Source organism: Manduca sexta, chromosome 23, assembly GCF_014839805.1.
Source record: "Manduca sexta isolate Smith_Timp_Sample1 chromosome 23, JHU_Msex_v1.0, whole genome shotgun sequence".
NCBI lineage: Eukaryota > Metazoa > Arthropoda > Insecta > Lepidoptera > Sphingidae > Manduca > Manduca sexta.
This window is the reverse complement of record NC_051137.1, coordinates 6,496,269-6,519,484: the sequence shown is the minus strand read 5'-3', so window position 1 is coordinate 6,519,484 and position 23,216 is coordinate 6,496,269. Positions and strand designations below refer to the sequence as shown.

At 32.9% G+C, this 23,216-nt stretch overlaps 3 protein-coding genes across 7 annotated transcripts; 1 reads left to right on the top strand and 2 right to left on the bottom strand.

Moving 5' to 3' along the window:
- Positions 1–1,171: 1,171 nt before the first annotated feature.
- LOC115449709 (activating signal cointegrator 1 complex subunit 1) lies at positions 1,172–10,363 on the bottom strand. The gene is made up of 8 exons (XM_037441886.1): positions 10,161–10,363; positions 7,298–7,441; positions 6,904–7,003; positions 6,220–6,352; positions 5,066–5,194; positions 4,462–4,616; positions 3,349–3,521; positions 1,172–1,476 (listed from the first exon to the last, which is right to left on the bottom strand). The coding sequence occupies exons 2-8, from the start codon at positions 7,407–7,409 to the stop codon at positions 1,205–1,207; spliced, it is 1,074 nt and encodes a 357-aa protein (XP_037297783.1). The 5' UTR covers positions 7,410–7,441; positions 10,161–10,363; the 3' UTR covers positions 1,172–1,204.
- On the top strand, positions 9,239–15,193 carry LOC115449705. Of its 3 annotated transcripts, none has more exons than XM_030177578.2 (2): positions 9,239–9,464; positions 13,677–15,193. In XM_030177578.2, the coding sequence occupies exons 1-2, from the start codon at positions 9,380–9,382 to the stop codon at positions 14,918–14,920; spliced, it is 1,329 nt and encodes a 442-aa protein (XP_030033438.1). In that variant the 5' UTR covers positions 9,239–9,379; the 3' UTR covers positions 14,921–15,193. The 3 variants fall into 3 exon arrangements, with proteins under 3 accessions (XP_030033438.1, XP_030033440.1, XP_030033439.1); XM_030177580.2 differs by lacking the exon at positions 9,239–9,464 and adding an exon at positions 13,224–13,440; XM_030177579.2 differs by lacking the exon at positions 9,239–9,464 and adding an exon at positions 13,227–13,510.
- Positions 15,194–15,249: 56 nt separating this feature from the next.
- On the bottom strand, positions 15,250–22,585 carry LOC115449707 (eukaryotic initiation factor 4A). 3 transcript variants are annotated; one of them, XR_003939195.2, is made up of 8 exons: positions 22,294–22,585; positions 21,463–21,841; positions 21,138–21,352; positions 20,909–21,056; positions 20,635–20,766; positions 18,776–18,999; positions 16,187–16,391; positions 15,250–15,725 (listed from the first exon to the last, which is right to left on the bottom strand). XR_003939195.2 is itself a non-coding variant. In XM_030177585.2 (7 exons), the coding sequence occupies exons 1-7, from the start codon at positions 22,314–22,316 to the stop codon at positions 16,247–16,249; spliced, it is 1,266 nt and encodes a 421-aa protein (XP_030033445.1). In that variant the 5' UTR covers positions 22,317–22,585; the 3' UTR covers positions 15,828–16,246. The 3 variants fall into 3 exon arrangements, 1 of the variants encoding a protein (XP_030033445.1); XR_003939197.2 differs by having other exon boundaries at positions 15,495–15,722; XM_030177585.2 differs by lacking the exon at positions 15,250–15,725 and having other exon boundaries at positions 15,828–16,391.
- Positions 22,586–23,216: the final 631 nt, after the last annotated feature.

Sequence of the window (23,216 nt, the reverse complement as noted above, 5' to 3'; positions counted from 1 at the left end):
TAATAATGCTGTTCTTTTTTTATCTGCTCCTTATCAAACTCAAAATTGGGTTTAACACAACCAAAAACACTTTTTCGGTGTTGCAGTAAAGATATCACAAAGATTTTTGCAATCGCCTGCTTGCCAGACATCACCGACGTATGGCGGATCTAATCGTGAGGAAATTATCAATTTGAATTGTAAAATCGTACCGAATCGAGGACATCGCAGTTTTATAAGTTGGTCGTTTTTTCGCATGGGGTGTCCGGCTACCCTAGGCCGGCCCTGCTAATCCCTACTCTGCAACTACATGGAGAAGATACAACTACTAATTTCAAAAAAAAAGAGGAAGTTCTGAATTCGAAGAGTATTTTTTTTATGTTTTTTACCTTAAAACTCTGTAATTTATTAACCGATTTGAAAACCTATTAATATTTTTATTTAAAAGAATATGCTTCCGGATTGTTCGAATTGATATTTCTCAAAATCGGTTCAGTAGTTTGGTTTTTAAATTAAAATAACGTACTAACATGTCGTTCAAGGAAAAGAATTGCGATTTTTGCATTTCTGTGACTTTTTCGGTTGTTTTTGCATTGGGTTTGGTCGTGTCTACTTTTTAAATACATATTTATATAACACCTGCTTCCCTTCTCAGGGGTGGGCAAATTTGTAACACCTCATACGATGGTCAAACCTCGTGCGCAACACAACTACGCCATGGTAGTATATTTCTTACTAAGATAAAAAAGCAAAAAATAAAAACTTTTTAACAATAAATTATACCGCCCTCAAAACCACTAAAAACTAAAAATAATTTAACATTAACAGAGCTAGTACATATGTCTTTTAGGTATTTCAGGTTTATGAAGATGGTATAATAAAATTGTTGGATTTTCGATTAATTAATTACGCCCAGTGATTTCGTATACATGGACCGTTAAAATTATATACTCAGCTTACTGTTCCATACTTACGCGCATTTTGACACTCAAATTAATTATGCATTATTTTTTTTACAAAATAACTTTGACAAGTTACATGTAAACAGAAGAATGAGTACTGTCATGAAACTTGAATATAAATAGTCTGAAACTTTATAAGAAACAGTTACAATATATTGAAACATGATCATGCATATCTTTCATTTGTTTGTACCGGTAAGCACCTAAAGGCAAAAATTATAAATAAATAATACGTTTCGTATAAACGTTTATTGTCACTAAAGTTAATTAAGACTTAAAACAAAAGTGGGTTGGTAATATCCATCCGTGCCGATAGCATACCGCTGTGAAATGTGTATTTCAGTTAACTCCATTACACCAAAGTCATATTCAGAAAATTTGTTCAGAATTTGAGAACCGTCAAAGCTTTGCCTCGACCTTCTACTATGGTTTGTAGCATTATCGATATTTGCATCCGACTGGCCCCTGTACTTGGAGTTTATCAATGTAACGTGCAATTTAATATTTTCTCTCCCGTGATCTCGATCCATGATACCTGAAAAAATTACATTATAATGATTTCTTATGTTTACGCGAATTTTAGACATTGAAATTAAACTAATTTTCGGATTCTATCGCGGTTAGTATTTTATTATTCTCCCGACGTTTCGAAGACTTTGCAGCCTTCATGATCACGGGGGGGACTGAGGTGCTGTTCATCCGTAAAGCAAAGTTACAATATCTACCTACATTTTACAATTATACTTTTAAATTTTTTTTAGCTGTTGGTGGTCCGATCTACGCAGAATGAGCTCACAGTGTCTTAAAGTCTGGCAGCCGGTCTTTTGGGTTCCGATTTAATTAAATGTAGAACTGGATCCCAGACTTTTGCAAGCTTCCAACCATCTTCCCTATTGAAATTAGGATGTTTTTTAATTTCAAAAGCCTCGCGAATCATCCTGGGCAGGAGTCGGTGTTCTTTGGCGAGGATTTGTGGCTTGTCTAGTCGCAGATAATGATTGGTGCCTCCTGCAGAGTGTTCAGCGACTACAGACTTCCTCGATCGTCGGTGTTTCACGTCAGCTATATGTTCTTTTACGCGGGTCCCTATGTTTCTTTTTGTTTGCCCAATATGATATGTCGGTGACTCCTCTCACATATGGTAGTACAACCGGAACACGTTCAACTGTGGCTGGTTTCACTCGGTTTCTGTGACGGCGGCGTGGAATTTGGAGCTTGTTGTCTACGGTACGTACGTAACGGTACGTAGACGATACTTTCACAATTTTACCATCTGATAAAGTAACTGCATTTTTAAATCACCTATTTTAAAGCAAGAGATTTATTGTGTTCTAACTCCATAGTAAATTGGATTTTATTGTTGATGGAGTTAAGGTGAGAGAGAGAGAGAGAGATATGTGAGAGGAGTCACCGACAACATTGGCTACATCCTGAAGCGTGCTTTCATAAAAACTTATTTTAAGCCGCCTAAGAAGATTAGTCAATTTTTACCACCTGTCAAGTGTCATATACCTCTACAAGAACCGAGAGTATACAAAATAAATTGCAACTGTGGCCTCTTTTATATCAGGCAAACAAAAAGAAACATAGGGACTCGCGTAAAAGAACATATAGCTGACGTGAAACACCGACGCTCGACGAAGTCTGCAGTCGCTGACACTCTGAAGGAGGCACCAATCATTATCTGCGACTCCTGCCCAGGATGATACGCGCGGCTATTGAAATTAAAAAAACATCCTAATTTCAATAGGGTAGATGGTTGGAAGCTTGCAAAAGCCTGGGATCCAGTTCTATATTTAATTAAATCGGAACCCAAAAGACCGGCTGCCAGACTTCAAGATACTGTGAGCTCATTCTGCGTAGATCGGACCACCAACAGCTAATTTTTTTTTAAAAATTGTATAATTGTAAAATGTAGGTAGATATTGTAACTTTGACTTTACGGATGAACAACACCTCAGTCCCCCCCGTAACCATGAAGACTGCAAAGTCTTCGAAACGTAGGGAGAAAAATAAAATACTAACCGCGATAGAATCCAAAAATTAGTTTAATTTCAAATTACATTATTTTATAAGCTAGCATTATATTATTTGCTGCCAACGCGCACTACGCCAAAATGGTAAGCAAAGGCGCAAACGTCCTGAGTAACAAAAGAAAGGACAAAGGGCCGTGTCCACTGCTATCTGGGTATCTATATTACTTTCCAAAGGAGAAAGAGAGGGGGCGACAAACAGCACAAATATTTGTGTGAGACGAATAATATTTGTTTCGGTTCTGGGTATTATAAAACTGAGATACCATCACACCATAATAATTATAATGATTGTAGATTTATGTGCTGTGCAGTAAGGACTGTGTATGTATGTAACTGTAGGTTCTCGGTTAATAGAAAGTAAACACATTTACCTGCTTTGTAGAAATGATCCACTAATGAATCTCCCAAGTTCTGCAAAAACCCGGTGGGGTGGCCCTCTTCTTGGACATTTCCATATAACACATCAATTTGCTTTGGGTCATCATTCATATACGATAGTCCTTTCAATTTGATTTTTGGAGGTGCTCGACTTTGTAATAAAGGTCTGAAAGACAAAGATTTGTTTAATGTCTTAAATTAAGCAATATTTTATATTGTTCCCGAAATTGCATTTAAATATGTGATCATGTTATTACGAAAATTATTGAGCAGCCAATCTTTATTTAGTCAAAATTAGTGTCAATTTACAGACTTGTTAATGCAAGTAGACCTTTATTTGTATAGTACTCCATAATGAAATGTAAAAATCTATATATAAGTACCAGGGGTGGCCAATCGCTCGATCGCGGCAAGTCCAGTCGATCGTGGCAAGGCAAAAATATAAATACGAAGAACAGACCGCGCAACATACCTAATCACTAACTGCTGCACGCATCGTCTTGTATAATTTTTTTATCGAAATAATAATAAATTGTGTACTGAACTATGTTGTTTCATTTAAGATTTCAAGATGTATGTAGCTTGGTAAATCGCACAGAATATCATCAGTGAAAAGTAGATCTTGGGTCTTACCAAGTTGGCCACCCCTGATATATACACACAATGTCCCAAAAAGTGTTCAACTAAGTGATAATAGTAGTGTATGTCTTTATACATAGAAAAGTTAGTATCATTGTGATAAATATTGAAAGAATTTAATAATAATTCATGTTCTTGAGTTTTCATTGCCAAAGTAGGGTGGGGGGGCTTATATTTCCTTATTATATTTATTTGTGTGGTATTTTTTTATATACCCCAAAATTGCATCCAATTTCTTGCATTTGTGGCTAAAAATTTCTTTATTCATAGGCATTAAAATTATTTGGTACATCCTAATTATAAACACATTGGCATATTTTCATACTTACAATAACAACATTTTTAGCACCAGGTGTTTTCAAAATCCGAAGGGTGAGCATAACAAATAGAGATAAATAGTTAAAGTATAGTGCGATTAGTGTGGATTACCTAAAATATTAGTAGGCTTTCTTGCAAAGAACACTTACGCAATAACTTTCTCGTTAGCTTCAGTAAGAAGTTTTGATGCCAACAATCTCTCCTCGTTGTCCATTAAACACATCACGCCCATTGTTATGTGTAATTTTTGTGCTCGTATGAATAGAGATTCATCAAAATTGGGACACTCTTTTAGTACTTCTGCCTAAAATATGAAAATTTCTTTTTATATAAATATGACTATATTTACCTACTGTCTAATTAAGAAGCACTATCAATATTGACAAATATTTTTGCTAATTATGATTGATGCTATTCATGACATGAAATGAATGGCAAGTTGCATTTAATCATTTAGTTTGGAAATCATTGCACTTCCTATACCTGATGATGATGATAAAGTCTAATAATGTACATGTTATAAAAAGTATATATGAAAAATAATGTACAAATTAATAAATATATTTATCAATCAATCAGCCTGTCGCCATCCATTGCTGAATGCAGGCCTCCATATGTGAGTGCCCACCATCCTGGCTATACATTGGTATTCGTTGTGGGCTCCTTTTCCAGCATTTATCCCGTAAAATACTCGGGCCATCGTGTGTAATCCTGGCTATACAATTAATGTTATTAGTACAGACAAAAACTCACTTTGAATCTTTCAAAATTTGCTACAATATTTGAATTATTCATTGGAATTGATATAAAATGTGTGGGCCTTTGCTTCATTCTTGATGACATCACAATGATATTTATTCTTCTTCTTGCAGCTTTTACACTCTAAAATATTATTAATTATGAAAAGCTGAGCTGAATACATAAGTAATGGTTATAGTTATGCTCCCTTATTCATAGTTTTTTTATCTAAGGATGGAGTAAAGCTGTAATATGATTTTTGTATCTCAATATTAGCCCATCACAACAGCCCTATACCCACACACCGGAGGCTGCCATGCCATCAGCACTAAGAAAGACTTGCTTTCACAGCTTTACTCCGTCCTTAGATAAAACCATCTATGAAGAAGGGGGATAGTGTATAACATATTATTTAATTATTTAATATTTGACAATAGATGTTATTATTTTTTTAATACATCCTCATTGCAAGTAATTGGGCATTAATCTATAGATAAAATATAATAAAATTGCTAACTGTAAATATTCATTAGCATATCACATAGTAAAAAGCGGCGATAGCCTAGGAAAAAGCGGCGATGGCCTAGTTGGGTGCCAAGTCCGCAGTTTCAAATCCCAAGGGCACATACCTCTGACTTTTCTAAAAAAAAATCATGTGTGTATTCTTTGTGAATTTATCGTTCGCTTTAACGGTGAAGGAAAACATCGTGAGGAAACCTGCACATCTGAGAAGTTCTCTATAGGAATTTCGAAGATGTGTGAAGTCTACCAAACTGCACTAGGCCAGCGTGGTGGACTAAGGCCTAATCCCTCTCAGTAGTAGAGGAGGCCCGTGCTCAGCAGTGGGCAAGTATATAATACAGGGCTGATATTATATCACATAGTATGACCCATGGCGTATTGGCATATCAAAACCACCAGGAAACCATTAGGATTCAAACTTGAATTACTGAAAATATGTAAAGCTTTACTCTCTGAACATATAAGGTAAGTTGGGTATACACCTATAGATCACTGCAGTAGTGAGGTGGCCATTGCAAAAAAAAATATCAAATAATTATTTGAAACATCAATTCTTTATAAAATCATTTTACTTAGTTAATTTTGTTAATTTTGATTTATTAATTTTAGACAAAACTATAAATATATTATAAGAAACAGTATCTTACAGATGGGGATTGTCCCAAAATGACTATGTCTCCGGCCTGCCCTGGCTTTGGAACTTTTATTTGTGTTCGAGTATCTCTTTCAATTCTATATTTCACAGCACCTTTTTTTCCAATAATATATCCCATGTAGTGCCTGAAAATTGAAAAAAATCACAATCTTTATGTAATATTAGTGAAATCCTTTGTATTTTTGCACAAATTGTACCACAAATTCAGTGTAGATGTAAAAGTTTTTTTTATACTTATTAAATAGGAATTAGCAAAATAAAAGCGCTAAACAGAAGGAACTACTCCCTTGATAGTTTTTTTTTTTTAATTAACTGAGCAAATACAAGTCAAATCACATTAAGGTTATAGCTTAAAGTCCATTTTCATATATTTTGTTTCACCTTTAGTCTGGGTAATTAAACAAGTATTGACAAGTAAAGAATTTAAATTCACGTCTAGCTAGTGATTAGTTCTCGCAGTTGAAAGAAAAACGTAAAAATAATTAATATGCATGGATATTTCGGCCTTTAAAATTTAATACGACGAAATTTTAAAGGCCGAAATATCCATGCATATTATTATTGCTAGCTTATTATAAAATCAATATTAAAACAAGTTTCATGAAGCAAACCAGTGCTAAATTACTATTTAAAGTGGCATAATTAAGATGTTGATTTTGTTATTTTTATTACTTACTTAGAAACATGTAAATTTGTGCAAAACCTGGAATCATCCATCATAACAACCTCAACATTATCATCATCATATTCATCATCCAAATCATTGATAGGAGTGTCTGAAAATAAATAACCGGAATTTACGTTAATGATTGTTGCTAGTTTTTCACATGTTTACTATATTGTTTACTATATTTCATATTGTTCACTATGAAATTAGTCACATTATCTAAATTGTCGGTCTGCACTATAAGTACAAATTAAATTTACGGTGCATCCTAAAGATGCTATTGAGGATCTACAAGAGTGGCATAGTATGCATGGGTGTCACATTCATGCTGTAGACATAATTAACCACATTGAGGCCCTTATCAAAATTTTTATGTATTGTTATCATCAAGTAATATACTTACCATTCTCATACGTATCGTGTTCTTGCAATGAAGTTACCTCCGATGTAGGGTCGTTAACTCGATAACATCTACCTTCTATCCATATCACATCAGGTTTAACTATATCGGTCATGCTTATTTAATTATTTTCTTTTGCTTTTATATCTGAAAAAGCCTTTTAAATAGTGTGTCAACCACAGAAACAATTAACAAATCAATTATTGACACTAAAAAAACACTTTTGTTATTATGTCATTATTGACAGTGTCAAACTCATTGTGTAAACCAGACTTTTTTTTTTTAATTTTTATTTTCCCTTTATTATTGGGAAGGCAAAGGTTTCTAGCCCATACAGCCTCGTCATTAATAGTGCTTTCAATGAGAACCAGACAAATAGTGTAAACCCCCGTATGTAAACCATTTGGTTTGGTTGGTAACTACGTAGTACCAAGATAAATATTATATTTAACCCAATAAAAAAAGAAACATTCTCGTCCTATTTTTTTTTTGAGGAGTTAACTGCTGTATCTTCGATGTTTAAGATCAAACAAAAATATTTTTAATATATGAGTATGTTGAAAGTAACCTGAACCCAACACAAAAATCATTATTGGAATCGTATATAATTATAAGGAGTTCCCCTCTGCATCTTCGAAGTCCAAGCTCCAATACCAATAAAATTAAAAAAGGGATCATTACGAAGCTATACAAAATCGAACAGAAAATTATTCTTTTAAATCAGAGCAAACTATACTACATATACTCCTAGGAGTATATGTACTTTCTGTTGGATAATAAAGAAAAAGAATCTTCTTTTTTAGATAGATATAAGTATTCTAATCCAAATTATCTAATTTGGATTAGAATATATCTATTGGCTTAGCAATCTTGTTTTGGTAAGGTCTAAATATTTCAATCATATATAATATTTGTAATATTATTATGTGACAGTCCCTTATTTAGCCCATTTACCAGCGGAATGTTTGCCGGCAAACACGGAAAAATAACCTTATTATGTAATAAATAATAAGGTTACATTCCCTTGACACGCGTAATGTCATGTAGCTGTCATGTAACTGTCATGTTAGTAAAAATTTAAAACGTAGTGATTATATTCTCTTTGGTAAAAATCAATGTATTCTAAAATAAAATCAATTCGTGTTTACATAGCATCAAAAAATATGTATATGCCATGGGCTTGCGTATATTTTTAACAAACATCCAAAAACTTTCACAGTTTTACCATAACTATGATTAGGTAGTTGCCTAGTTACTACATATCCCCATGATCTACGAAATTATATTATAAAAAATCATGCATCTATAATCTTATTTTATTTCAAAGCGTTTTAAAGTTTGACAGAGATTATAATTATTGTTTTATAAATAAGGTACATCGTCGATACAATGGTAGGTACACAAAATAATCTAAAATATATAAGTATTTATATTTTCAGAAAAAAAATCAGTAGGTACGTATTTTTTTTTTAAATGTATCTACCTACACAATACACATATAGACGTAAAAAAATATACAGGGTCATTTTGACATGGCGTTACTAAATGAAATCACATACTTATCTATTTGAAAATAACACTTTATAATAAGTTACTTGATCCGTACATATAAAATAAAAAAAATAAGATTCAAACAAAATAAATATTAATAAAAAGTAATTTTAATTTGTGAAGACGAGTATGTGGTTTCGTTTAATAACGCAATGTCAAAATGACCCTGTATAATAGGTACCCAGTTTGAAATCTTTAAAGAGTAGACGTGATGAATTGCACGCACATATAACATATTTAATGATAATACAATTATAGGTAAGTACCTATAGCGGACATAGCTGGACGCTGGTAGACCTATAAAGCTGGAGACGAAGCATACTATGCTACTTTACTGCTCGGCGGAAAGAGCATCTTTAATAATTATTATCTTCAGTTATACCCACACCCTACTATTTAACAAACTGATAATAATGAGATAAGCTTATCAGTTTTTTCCATTGCGTAGGAAATATTTATATTTTTATTCAGTAAGTTAAAACTGACATTATAAATTTACACCGTGTGCCCATTTTTAAACTAAAATATTTAAAGATGAATAAGAATTTTAATAGATCAAACAGTACTTCATATTACAATACAAATTATCATTATAGTTACGTTAACAACAAAGATGACGGTAAGTACATAAACGTTTTACAGCTACTCTAATGTGTTACCTATGTTTGAAATGTATTATCGTATGACAAAATACTGAATCATCAAAATATTGCGTGGGGATGTAAGTACTTAAATGCTTTTGTTTTTATATTGACTACGAGCCCAAAATTTTCAACTCAATCTTCGTAAGGTTCAGCCCTGAATCAAAATATAACTTAGCAAGAAGACATTCGATGTACCTGTTTTGTAATTCATTCACTTGGTCTTTATCCGTGAACGTATACATTTGATAGTGACTGCATTTCATTTTATAACGGAGTTAAGATATTCTCTCTCTAGAAGAGCACCGATATAATATAATTATTGTGACTTTTGGTTAAGTCCTTAAAAGATTGCGCGAAGTCTTTGATCGATGATTACTTACTAGAACCGAAATAATTATATCAAGGAAGGAATATAATTTGTATCAAAACGGCCTAACGCTTTCAGTGTCAGTCTCCAGAGTTTCCTATTTAGTTTTTTTTGTGAGTTTCTAAATTTAACGGGAGTATTAGTGGGATAGGGTTTTTAGGGGGGTCAAATTTAAGGATAATTTTGGAGGCCTTTTTGATTAAGTATTTATATTTATTTTGGCAATCATATTTATAACGTTCAAGTCACATCTAGTACTAGTCTTTGTTACTAAGATCGAGCATAAAATGAAAAAACTGCTTACCAGTTTTGCTTTGGAAATACGACTACAAATTCATAACAACTGTCAACTACACTCAGTAATGACTATTTACTTTGTCTATGCTAATATTATTGGAAATACTTTGGTCTCACTTTGGTTCATATTTATTTGTTATAATTAAAGATGTGATGCTGTTATAATACTTATAAATTAGCATATAAAAATTTCGATATGTCGGAAAGTGTGAATTTTAAAGACAGTATACACTCTTAAGGTGCCATCTACGTCTTATATAGGTACCTACTATCTCTACCTTATCAGTATTCAACCAGTTTTACCGCTTGTTTATTATACCGTAAAAAATCGATTATTTTCGTTATTTCAACAAGTACAACCATTGATATATATGCACTACGTACTAGATCTGGCGTTCCGAAAACTGAATGTGTTAGACTCTCCTATAGGTACTGCAATCCGTATACCTGACTTTAGTGTGTTTTTAACATTGACAGCGTGTGGTTATGTACGGAACGGCACTCATAATATTATAAGACCTCGAGCCTAAATGTAAACTTGGATGTGAATACAAATGATTAGACAAATAAATAAAATTATATGTTGTTTTAAGTGAATAAATACTTAGATTATAAAGGTGACGTTTTGGTTGCCATTTTACTTATACTCTAAAACGCTTTAGCACAGCATGATTAAAAAGTATGGTTAGACGATTGATGTTTTCAGTTTTAGTGCTGCGGCGAACTTTAGTTTTAGCGCCAGATATTGAACAAATAGTTAAATGGACGTTCGTGTTTATAGAATATACGTTAATGAGTACAACATATGAACTGTAATCCATTCAAACTAATTTTAGCATGGTGTCAATATTGATGCTTTTGGTTGTGTACGGAGTTTTTAAGTGCAAACCTAGATGTGAATAAAAAATATTAGTCAAATAAGGAAAATTATTTGTTGTACAAGTTAATAAATCGGTTATAACAGTAACGTTTTGGTTGACACTTTAGTTCAGATTTTGAACAAATAGTTTATATGGACGTTCGTGTTTATAGAATAAGTAAGGTCAGGCGGGGCAAGTGCGCCGACGGGGTAAGTGCACCTACCCTAAAAAAATCGAAAACTATTGATGTTATACAATTACCGTAATCTTATATCTATGCTACTAACTGAAATACAGTTCCACTAAAAAACATAAATAGCTATGTTCATTTTAATACGATTTATTCGCCATTTTATTTTAAGTGTCATTTAGACCTGTAAACAGAGATGACCCCGTAAAAGAGAACATCAAATATTTCAAGATATTTAACATATTTCTGTAAACCAGTAAGGTGAATACATAGTTTAAACCTTTTATTTTAACTTCCTGCCTGAATTTTATTTATATATACTAAAATAAAGGATTTTTTAGCAATACGTAAAAATGTACCTATAAATTGTCGAGTAGGGCAAGTGCGCCACAGTTAATAGTCGTATGGCGCACTTGCCCCTGATCCATATATAACCAACCTTTTTTGAGAATAAGTGTTACTAATATGAATTATTATTATTATTAAAATGTAACAGCATAATTTTTTGTACTCAAGGTATTTTGTTTTGAGCCGACTTAAATAAAAGGGCGTATTAGTTAATTCGTTTTTACAAAAGACCGTTTCGTTTTTAGAAAAATACCTTGGTCTAGAGCAACTTTACGTGAATAGGTTGCAACTGTTCGATCAGGCACGTTATCTGGATATAATGCAGCTAAAACATATCAAATGTCATAAGGCCAAATTCTAAGTAATTGAGTTATAACGCATTCAAAATTGTTAATTCCTACATTTTTGTATGTTATTTTTAGTTTTTAGAAATAAAATGGATTTTATATTAGGGCTACCATTTACAGGCACACAAAACTCTAATATAGAAATAATCTTATATAGCAAAAAAATATCTAAAATGTTTTGAAGCCCTGATTTACATATATATGGCGCACTTACCCCGAATTTGATTTGACAGCCATAGTTTGTTATAATATTGAGTGATTAAAAATTATCCAAGAGCAATGCGAGTAAAACTTATTTCTCTATGGACTAAAATGAGTGTTTTCTTTATAATGTTTCATATTGGCGTTTTTTTTTACATAGGCGCACTTACCCCATTTCCAGAGGCAAGTGCGCCTACTACCATTTTTTTTTACTTTGAGCAAAATATTATTAATTTATGGTCCGATTTCCTTGAATGGTTATAGGTTGTTATCATAAAATACCAAATATTCTTAAATTAATAAAATTACATTCTTAAGTCAGCACAAAAAGAAATTATTTTGCATTGAATCCAGCTGTGAAAATTTTATGGCGCACTTCCCCCGACTGACCTTATACGTCAATGTCAAATTTTGAATACGTGCCAGAGCTCAAAGGAATCGCGAGTCGAGGAGCCGCAGGGGTACGCGCCGTTATTTACTGTCACGCAGTGTTCTTTTCTACGAGCTTTGGAAGCATTTCATCAAAATAACTACCTTATATCAAAACACTAAGAGAATCTCAATGTTTCTTAAAATCGTACGACAAATAATTTAAATGTTACGGTGCAATGCTCAATAATTTATACCTACTTTCCTTAAAGCGATGCCCCCAGCACACAACGGAGTGATAACCGCATTTTAAAAGCTATCTACTAATTTAAAATGTATAGTTATATATTTATTTTTAGGAAGACTTACAAATTAATAACGACGAATAAAGACAATTGTTTAAACATTTTGCTACTTATAAGCCTCCACTAATATGAAACGCGTGCACGTATGTGCAGAAAAAATTATAATACGACAATATATACCTATGTTATTACTTTACTGCTGTTATCTTTTTTATCTGGAGAAACATTTTGGCAGTTTTCAAAAAGATCTACAATTTTTAAAGAAATGATTTGTAAGTAATTCATATGCCGTCAATTTAGGTATATAAAGCCTATTTGTGTGTTCTTGTATGTATTCAATTATATTGTGAAGTCGATGCTTAAGGTTTTTTGTTCTCTGTAGTCTATTAGACTGTTTGCATCTGAGGTTTGCTTAGTATCAAATCTATGGTTTGTACTAATGAAGGTTCTACCGTCTACGTACATTTATTTCTGAGCATGCGTACTATAACACTAGAACGAGCGAGGTGATTACGATGACAGGGCGATGATTGACAGCCAGGATATTATTTTTCGCTAAATAACACGCTCAATCTTCTAAAAGAATTTCATAACATTAATTATATTTAGACTATGATAAGCAAAACAAGCGAACGTAGGAACTACCTAGTGTAAGACTTCGTGCACAGTAAATATCCGTTTAATTTGTTGTGAATTTATTTACTGAGCGTAGTGGCGGTGTCAGTTGTGTTACTTAGGTATATATTATTAACTTATTAAAAGTATGTCCCGTATAATGTGTTGGTTATACGGCCGATGTTTAAAAGATAATTTTATATTTACATAGTAAAAATTACCATATAGGTACTTAGCAGCTACTATGCCATATTAATTATCTAATTTGTCTATAAACCTTATTTTCAGATGGCGATAAAATGCATGGAACCCGGCGTGTGATAACGTTTTGTCTGTTAACAACTGTCCTTCCTACAATGCTAATTGTGCTACCTCTATATTTGCGAAATATCAGGTATGCAGATGTAATGTATAAAATATCAGACTCTGATGTTATTCAAATTCATAAAGGACAGTCATCTGTATTCTGTGAAAAACATTCCTTGAGAATGAATACTTCATTCAATGCATTCCAAATGAGGGGGATTCCTGAATTATCAGACAAAAGGAAACATATCAGATTGAAAAAATCCATGACGCTTCCTGATGACACGCTGGAATATTGGGGATTTTACCTTTTGAAAGGCGCGACTGTAAAACTAAAGGCATGTTCTCGATTTGAAGGCTCGAAAATATTAGTAGTCAAAGATGACAGGATATTAAATACTTGCGGAATTTTAGAAGGACTTAAATATAAGAAAGATCCTTCTTTGGTAGAAAATCAAGGTACTCTGTCGGTTACTGTACTAAATCCTGGTGAAAAAAAAGAAAATAAAACTAATATGAAATCAAATGTACGAGAAAAAAACAGATTTATTTTATCTAAGGAAACAAATGTAAAAAATAACGTAAGCGTTAAGTCTCAAGAGGAAGGAGCAAACGAAATTATCAGTAAAGAAAAGTCTACAGATAGAGTTAAAAGAGACACCAAGACTACTCCATTGCATAACCCTAACACCGTATTAGACACGGGTGTGCATCATGGTGGAAACGCCTATAACACAACGTCCAAACCAGAGGACGAGTCCGTATCTAGCTTTGAAGTAAATTTATACGACTGTTATCAGGACAAAATATTGATGACAGAATTTTTTCCATATTCTATTCAATGCAATAACACAAATTACTTAGAAGACACTACTATTCTAAAAGTTGTTCATGAAGTGTTAGTTGATGGTTACTATTATTATATTTTTTATAGTGACAATGATATTGTAGTTAACGATATTCATGCAATATTTGACATCTATAAACCGACGTTTCAATATGTCAATAATTCCGAATCCAAAGTTTGTCTAAATAAAACCGAATGTGTATTTGATATAGGATTTTTAACTGATGAATCGGTTATCGTAGAAGTGCCCACAAAAGACGGTTTGCAAAATGATGACGTAACGTCTGTACTTATATCTGTTTGCAATCCTCGGGTATCGGTGTATATTATTTTTCCTATAGCAGTTCTTCTGCTAATTCTGCTTTTTGCATTTTTATGATACTTGTTTATAGCCATTTTACACGTAGTTATAGTCAAAATGAACATTACCAGAAGTGTGATATTAATTTATTAAGATTTTATAACTTAATCATGTGATGTTATACTGTAATAAGTAAATTATATCGTTAAATCTAAACAAATACTAACACATTAGAACCGTAAGGACACATGTTACCAAGCTTCCTTCTATGGTTAACATTCCGCAATCTCTACGTTGTTGACTGTTTAATTTTTATTGTATTACTAGTAAATAAATTTATCATGTCTATTATTTTGGGGTTAAAAGTATTTCATTTCGATTCATTTTTTAAAATAAAACACGTAACATAAGGTACCTATACATTATTTTTATAATTATTGGAATCGATAATTTATTTACTGCAATACATGGTATGCAAAAAGCTTATGAAATGGATCTAGCAGTCAGGCAAATACAAAACGAAGATTTACATTTGATATTTGTGTAGCATGTATAACACAAGCTACTATTTTGACTAAGTTCCACATTCACTGCTTATTATATAAATTAAAGCAAGAGGAACCTTAATTATCATTTGGTCAAAAGTCACTAATATTTCGAACAAAATTTATTCCAAAAATATAAATAATTCGAAATGAACATAAAAACCATGTAGAAAACAATCTTTAAAAAGTAAAATGCAAAAGCATGTATGTTATGGGATTACAGGATACAAAAAGGACCTGCCAAAAGAAAGTAATGAACGTTATTGAGGAAATTTTGATTTATTATTTCCACATAGTTGTGTCCAAAGTGCGTTTCACAGGCTCAGTAGGTAGATCTTCTGTAAAACAAAATTTACACAATTCAATACAATTCTTCAAAGACATTAAGGTTCCGATCGGGAATGGAGCGCTACAATTTCCAAGCATCAATAACAATACAATTAAGATATTTCATTATATTTATTTAGTGTATTACAAAAACAGTTACCATATTATGTACAACTGGAAAAAAGTTACAATACATTGTTTTCTTCTAGTAGTTTTGTGATTGAAATAGCCTCTCCAGTACCCGATAAGACCTCTATGCAAGCGGCAGAGAGGCCTGCGCGGAACGGGGGCCATCCGGCCGAGCCGGCTTACTCCTAACTATGTATATTAAACTTATATTGATACGTCTATTATAATATAATGTAATCATTAATTAAACTAAAACCAATATATCAATCCAAATGAAATGAGTTCCAATAAAAAAATTCGGCACAGCGAAAGGTAATTAGGAGGCTCCTCCTAATACACACACCTTATAAATATCGCAATAGAACGCAGGACACAAAGTATAAACCGGGAAAACGCAGACACCTCAGATGAGGTTGGCCACATCACTGGGCATTTCCGAGATACTTGTGTGATAGAAGTCCTCAATGTCCTTGAGTGCTCTTCTATCTGTTTCAGTCACAAAGTTGATAGCGATTCCTTTACGGCCGAAACGGCCACCTCGACCAATTCTGAAACAAACAACACATTGTAAGGTGCAGTTGTTATTTTAATTAATGATTTTAAAAGTTGTGAGAAGGGAACGATTTTTGCTTATAGAAACATTGCTATTCTGAGAATGTCGAACAATATTATAAATTTTAATAAATACTAAGGATTGAAAATTTTTGATTTACATTTTTACATTATATTTCTCACACAGTCTATATTAGTTATACTACCTGGTTACAAAATCTCAAATTATAAAAACTTTTCCCAAGATAACTAGTGTTGTACACTAACCATATGAAAATAAAATCATTCAGTTATATTTGAATATATATATTAAAAAAAAATAGGTAAATGGGAGGCAGTCCCACGAAATCAAAGCTCAATATGATATATTTTTAAAGTTGTTTTAAGATTAGTGGTCGAGCCGTGTTGTAAATAAATAGGTTTAAGGCGATACCTCAAGGTCCATTTTCATACATTTTGTTTCGGCTTTAATCTGGGTAACTAAACAAGTATTGGCAAGTAAAGAATTTAAATTCACGTCTAGTTAGTGATTAGTTCTCGCAGTTGAAAGAAAAACGTAAAAATAATTAATAATCATGGATATTTCGGCCTTTAAAATTTAATATGACGAAATTTTAAAGGCAGAAATATCCATGATTATTAATTATTTTACATTTTTCTTTCAACTGCGAGAAGTAATCACTAACTAGATTACTCTACTTAAAGCCGAAACAAAATGTATGAAAATGGACCTTGAGGTATCGCCTTAAGAGAATGGAGTCAATTATCCCAGGGAAGTTTGACTGCGAGCGATGTACTGCGTCTTGAGTAACTGCGCGGTGAGGGGCGGGGGCGGTACAGCCTGCTGCACTGTCATTTGGCCGTCGAATTCGATGTTCGCAGCGGCGACACGCCTTATTTAGCGGGAACTACGTGCGCCATGTACACGACTTGAAATTTCCTAAAGACGGGTCTTGCTTATCTCATAATTTGGAAGCTGTTATTGGTCATATGGCCGAATGTTTTCGAAAAGGGAAGCAGTCAGAAAAGCTTTAAATATAGTATTGACCCAAATATTTCATGTATATATATATCTACATGTCATTTTCTTTTTGTGTGTCAGTTTAAATTTAATTTCTTGTTTTTATTCTGATTTATCACTACAAAAAAAAAACAATATAAATATATATTATATAAAATTATAATCAAGTTACCTCATAACTATAAATTGATATATGGTAAGTATTAAAATATTGTAAACTTAATAACTTTACTATCCTGGCAGTATGAATCTAGTGTGAAATTGCGTTTTAGTTTTTGTTCCCCTCACACTTAGTCCATACACAAGGCCAGGGCCCGCATTGCTTACGATCAAACTATAGCAGTAGCATTATCACAGAGAAAATCAACAAAAATTAACATTTTATGCTGTGAGTAATGATATTACATGTTGTTATGACACTAAGCATTTTTGCATACTTTTCTTTAAGTTAAGTATATCAAACTGGTGCAACAATATGATGACTCTTCCCATAATGTGCTGGTTGACAAAATGCACAGCAAAAATAGCATAATATTTGAAAACTTTAAATATAGCATGCCTAAAAATGTACGAACTATAATAATAATATCAGCCCGGTATTATATACTTGCCCACTGCTGAGCATGGGCCTCCTCTACTACTGAGAGCGATTAGGCCTTAGTCCACCACGCTGGCCTAGTGCGGATTGGTATACTTCACACACCTTCAAAATTCCTATAAAGAACTTCTCAGATGTGCAGGTTTCCTTACGATGTTTTCCTTCACCGTTAAAGCGAACAATAAATTCTCAAAGAATACACACATGATTTTTTAGAAAAATTCAGAGGTGTGTGCCCTTGGGATTTGAACCTGCGGACATTCGTCTCGGCAATCCGTTCCACACCCAACTAGGCTATCGCCGCTTGTACGAACTAACCCAAACTAAAATTAATAATTTAATACAAGATGAATATTATTTACAAAGTAGATTTATCAAAGTGCCAAATCTATCATGTACACTGTACAACATTCCAAACAATTCTCATGCAGAAGAGTTTACTCAATGTTATATTTAAAGTTAGAATTGGCTATGCTGAAATGACAGTGACTATACTGCATATACAGTAAGTAAATTGTAATTCAAGTCTTAAGTAGATAAATTATTACTCCTAATTATGAACTGAATTTTGTAGACTTGTATCTGGATGTGATCAAGATGATCCTTGAATAAGCCACAGCAGATATTTTAAATGCTACTAATGGTTGTCAGACAATTAGGTAGAAAACAGAATCCCTCACATACCAGGTTTCTTTATAATATAAAGATCTCATATTATACAAATGCCTGAAAACAAAGGTAAATAAAACAATACTGCTTACCTATGAATGTAATTTTCACGGTTAGTGGGCAGATCATAATTGATGACGCAAGACACTTGCTGCACGTCAATGCCACGCGCCAGCAAATCAGTGGTAATGAGAACACGGGAAGAGCCAGTACGGAACTGCCTCATGATCACTTCACGCTCGCGCTGGTCCATGTCGCCGTGCATGGCGGACACGGTGAAGTCGCGCTGGTGCATAGACTCGGTCAGCCAGTCGACCTGCAAACAATACAACATGCAATTAAATATATATCAAAATACTTGATCATGATACATCCACCATGACGCATTGGAATAACTTGGTGAATCAAGAAATCCAGTGTACTCAACAAAGCAGTTCTGTAATAATTGATAAATATTTTATCTGATTTATTACAAGAAATAAGGAGAAGTGCTTAGTGGAATGTTTTAGGAGAAAGTAAAATACAATAAGGATCAATTTAATGTTTTGCCTTAATAAAATGATATACTATGTTTGGAAGCTATAATCAAAAGATTCCAATGATATTGGTAGTTTTAACCCAATGTCCCTTTACATTGTGTCTTTATAAGCAATGTTTTTGGCAGGTGTTTTTATTTACTGCAGTTTTACTACTATAATTAGTCACTGAAAGTAACCTGAATACCTTATTAATAACATAAAAAAATCAGTTGAATTAAGAACCTCCTCCTTTTTTTGAAGCCGGTTAAAAACAAAGCAGGTAGAATAAAACAAGTGGCATAGGTGAGATATTATGATAAAATATGGACACACTTCAATTTTAATCCCAAGTATGAGTCAGCATATATGTGAATCACATAAGCATGCATGAAATAACAGTTATGGGCTGATTTCCAATGTTACAAGACACTCCTAGTATCTACACTTATTATTGAGTAACCAATGTATGTTGATTTTGGCACTATTTTATTATTTTCTCTTTACTTCTATAGTCCTTTTTTGTTTATGATTTTAGTTATTGTCAGTATTGGAACACAATGTGTTTAGTTATACATTATTGTCACAGAACATAGTCACTGTCTGCAGTTATGTAAAACCGCTTTAAAAATTGTTTTACTCAGCTTGTGTTCAGTTGTACCAGTTTATGAAATATAATTAATACAGAAACTAATATCTATAATATATATCAGTGCTCTATTCTGTAAATCTCCTAGTTATTATATATTTTTTTTAAATCCTACTTTATATTCTTCTATTGTTTATCCATATGATTATACAGTTCATAATAATAGAAATCAACAAAACCCAAACAAAAACTAAAGGAATTGTACGAAATGAAAGGTGGTTGTAATTTTATTTTGTGCTTGTAAAAAATTACTAATGTTTATTTTGTTTTATAAAATACAGGTATTTCTTTAGCCTGATAGCATAAACAATAATATTACTACAATAGACCACCATAATACTATAATGTAGTTTTAATGCCTTAAGGTTATAGCTTAAGGTCCATTTTTCATACATTTTGTTTCACCTTTAATCTGGGTAAAATTTAATAAAAATTTAATACAACGAAATTTTAAAGGCCGAAATATCCATGCATATTAATTATTTTTACGTTTTTCTTTCAACTGCGAGACCTAATCACTAACTAGACGTGAATTTAAATTCTTTACTTGTCAATACTTGTTTAGTTACCCAGATTAAAGGTGAAACAAAATGTATGAAAAATGGACCTTAAGCTATAACCTTAAGAAAAAATAAGTGCAAATAGCAATCTTTGATTTTGTGTAATGCAAATACACATTGGCAGTAAGAGGATAAAATAGTTCAATATTGTTATCTAATTTCTTCTAGTATTACAGTTAAATTTTCTTTAAGGTGGTTTAAATAAGTAATATAAACAATATAAATACCTTGCGACGAGTGTTGCAGAAAATCACAGCCTGAGCAATGGATAAGGTGTCGTACAAATCACAAAGAGTCTCCAATTTCCATTCCTCTTGCTCAATAGAAATGTAGAATTGTTTAATACCTTCCAAGGTTAGCTATAAAAGAAAACATACATGTGTTATTTGATACAAAGAATTAAATGTTTTTTACACAATAGATAATTGATTTTCCTGCTTTCCTCTTTCTGATGAGGAAAATAATGCATTTAAATAAAATCTATAATTAAATATAAATTACCTCTTCTTTTTGCACAAGAATGCGCACAGGGTCTCTCATGAAACAACGGGACACCTCCAACACATCATCAGGCATGGTAGCAGAGAGTAAGATAACCTGCACGTCAGGTGACAACATCTTGAATACATCGTGAATTTGATCTTTAAATCTGGAAAATATGTACATGCACTTTGATGTATTAAGCTAAGGCAAGTTAGTTTGCTTTGTCAAACATTGAAAGTGAACTCACCCTCTGGACAACATTTCGTCGGCCTCGTCAAGGACAAAGAGCTTGATGGTGCTCGCGCGCAGCGCCCGGCGCGTAATCATGTCGTACACGCGGCCCGGAGTGCCCACGACCACATGAACTCCACTCTCCAGCTGGCGAATATCCTCGCGCACATTGGTGCCACCGATGCAAGCGTGGCATTTAGCATTCAAGTGGTCACCAAGAGCTATCACCACCTATAATAGTTTTACCTCACTATTAGTCCAACAACAACATGTCAAAGCATTATTCACTTTACACTAAAATCGATTTTCGATTGCGATTTACCGCAACACCTTGTTCGTACCTTTTGAATTTGCTGCGCCAGCTCTCTGGTCGGGGCCAGAATAAGAGCCTGACATTCGCGGACACTGGTGTCTATTTGCTGCAGAATGGAAATAGAGAAAGTCGCAGTTTTGCCGGTTCCAGATTGGGCTTGGGCTATAACGTCGCGTCCCTGGATGCACGGCATGATAGCACGCTGTTGGATTGCCGACGGTTTCTCGAAACCATAGGCATAGATTCCTCTCAATAATTCTTCCTTCAAATTCATGTCGTCGAAAGTCTCCACCACTTGATCCCAGTTAGTATCCAGGGCTCCACCGGGTTCCATGCCTGGAGGACCGTCATAGCTCACTTGATCCTTTGATGGCCCGTTTTTGGAATCCTCAGGCCAATCTTCTGATCTATGAACAAAACCAAAATGTTAATGCAATATCAAACATTCGTATGTTACTTGATTTAAGACAAATCTAAATAAATTTATGAATAAGCAAAAATCATTAAATTTGCGTTGTCGCGCCTGTCATTAGCATTTAGTTACTGCACCATGATTAGAGATTCCATTATTTAGCGTACCGTTTTTATTAATTTAAAACCTATAAATCATTATTACTTATCCAAATGAGATGCCTTTAGGTTATTAGAAAAAAAAACACGTGCACAAAGTTAACTAGTAATAAAGTACTCCTACCAGCGCCATGTTGGCAATCGGCGAGTCTTGTTATAAAATTATGGTACAAACACATAAAATACTTGAAACTTATAACTGCAGCTAATAATTAAAATGTTCTACTAAGGGTTTATCGCATAAAGTTTCATTAAAACATGTTTAAATTAGCGTAAGAATTGTACTTACCTTCTTTCTGATGAATAAGACATGTTCCAACCGCGGTAGCTGAACGGAAAAGAACTAGCAAGGTCAAGTTGAGTTAGCAAAAGCTTTTCAAATAAAGTGATAAAAATCTGATTATAGGGTTAAATCCGAATTACAATAATTTTGATATATTTTTTTATGATTTTTAAAAATATTTTTAAATTATAAAATGTTTTAAAATACGAGAGATGATGTTACTCAATTATTGGGAAATCAAACAGCGGAAGTGCGTCACGACGTTTCATGGAAACTTGCCTACAGCTTCTGTTTCATCGACCGATACTTCAGAAAGGCGTATTTAGCTAGTTACGATATTGAAAAGACGCATGATATTTATTTTTTTCTAGATTATCTGAAGAAATTATTACATGTTTTAAAATTATTTTAGTACTATTAGGATTATTATTGAGAAGAAAATTGGTTAAAGTATTTTTTTAAGAATATAAATATATTAGTATCATAAATACTTTAATTGTTATGAGGAAAAAAAAGTAATTTATTTTAGTATTGTTATGTTTATGATCAAATATACCACGGTATAAATATATTTATATTATAGTCAAAAATACAAAAACACTATTCATACGAAGCTACACCAATGATGGACATTATCATGAGGAAGACTAGATTAATTTAGCGTCTATCCTATCGCATCTGCACGCAACTAAAAACTGAAGACTTCAACATTATTTTATTACTATTTATCAATATAATTTCAACCCAGTGAACTGATTAATATCACGGTTCAGTTGGGCGTGAGTCTTTTTTATGATTCTAGACGGGTAAAGCCTCAGTTCTTCTCCAACACGCTGAACTAGTACGGATTGACAGATAGGATTCGGCTAATATGTAACATAATTTTAATATTTTTATAGTTTTTATATTTATGTTAAATTTTGGGCAAT

Bases quoted from the DNA above. Each gene is read 5' to 3' on its own strand.
- LOC115449709 (XM_037441886.1), bottom strand. From the start codon at position 7,409: ATGACCGATATAGTTAAACCTGATGTGATATGGATAGAAGGTAGATGT. The intron at 6,353-6,903 runs GTAAGTAATAAA...TTCAATTTTCAG, and splicing joins ACAAATTTACATGTTTCTAA to GCACTACATGGGATATATTA. The intron at 4,617-5,065 runs GTGAGTTTTTGT...TTCATATTTTAG, and splicing joins CAAATTTTGAAAGATTCAAA to GCAGAAGTACTAAAAGAGTG.
- LOC115449705 (XM_030177578.2), top strand. From the start codon at position 9,380: ATGAATAAGAATTTTAATAGATCAAACAGTACTTCATATTACAATACA. The intron at 9,465-13,676 runs GTAAGTACATAA...CCTTATTTTCAG, and splicing joins CGTTAACAACAAAGATGACG to ATGGCGATAAAATGCATGGA.
- LOC115449707 (XM_030177585.2), bottom strand. From the start codon at position 22,316: ATGTCTTATTCATCAGAAAGAAG. The intron at 21,842-22,293 runs GTAAGTACAATT...TTTTGTTCATAG, and splicing joins TCTTATTCATCAGAAAGAAG to ATCAGAAGATTGGCCTGAGG. The intron at 21,353-21,462 runs GTACGAACAAGG...AAACTATTATAG, and splicing joins TGGCGCAGCAAATTCAAAAG to GTGGTGATAGCTCTTGGTGA.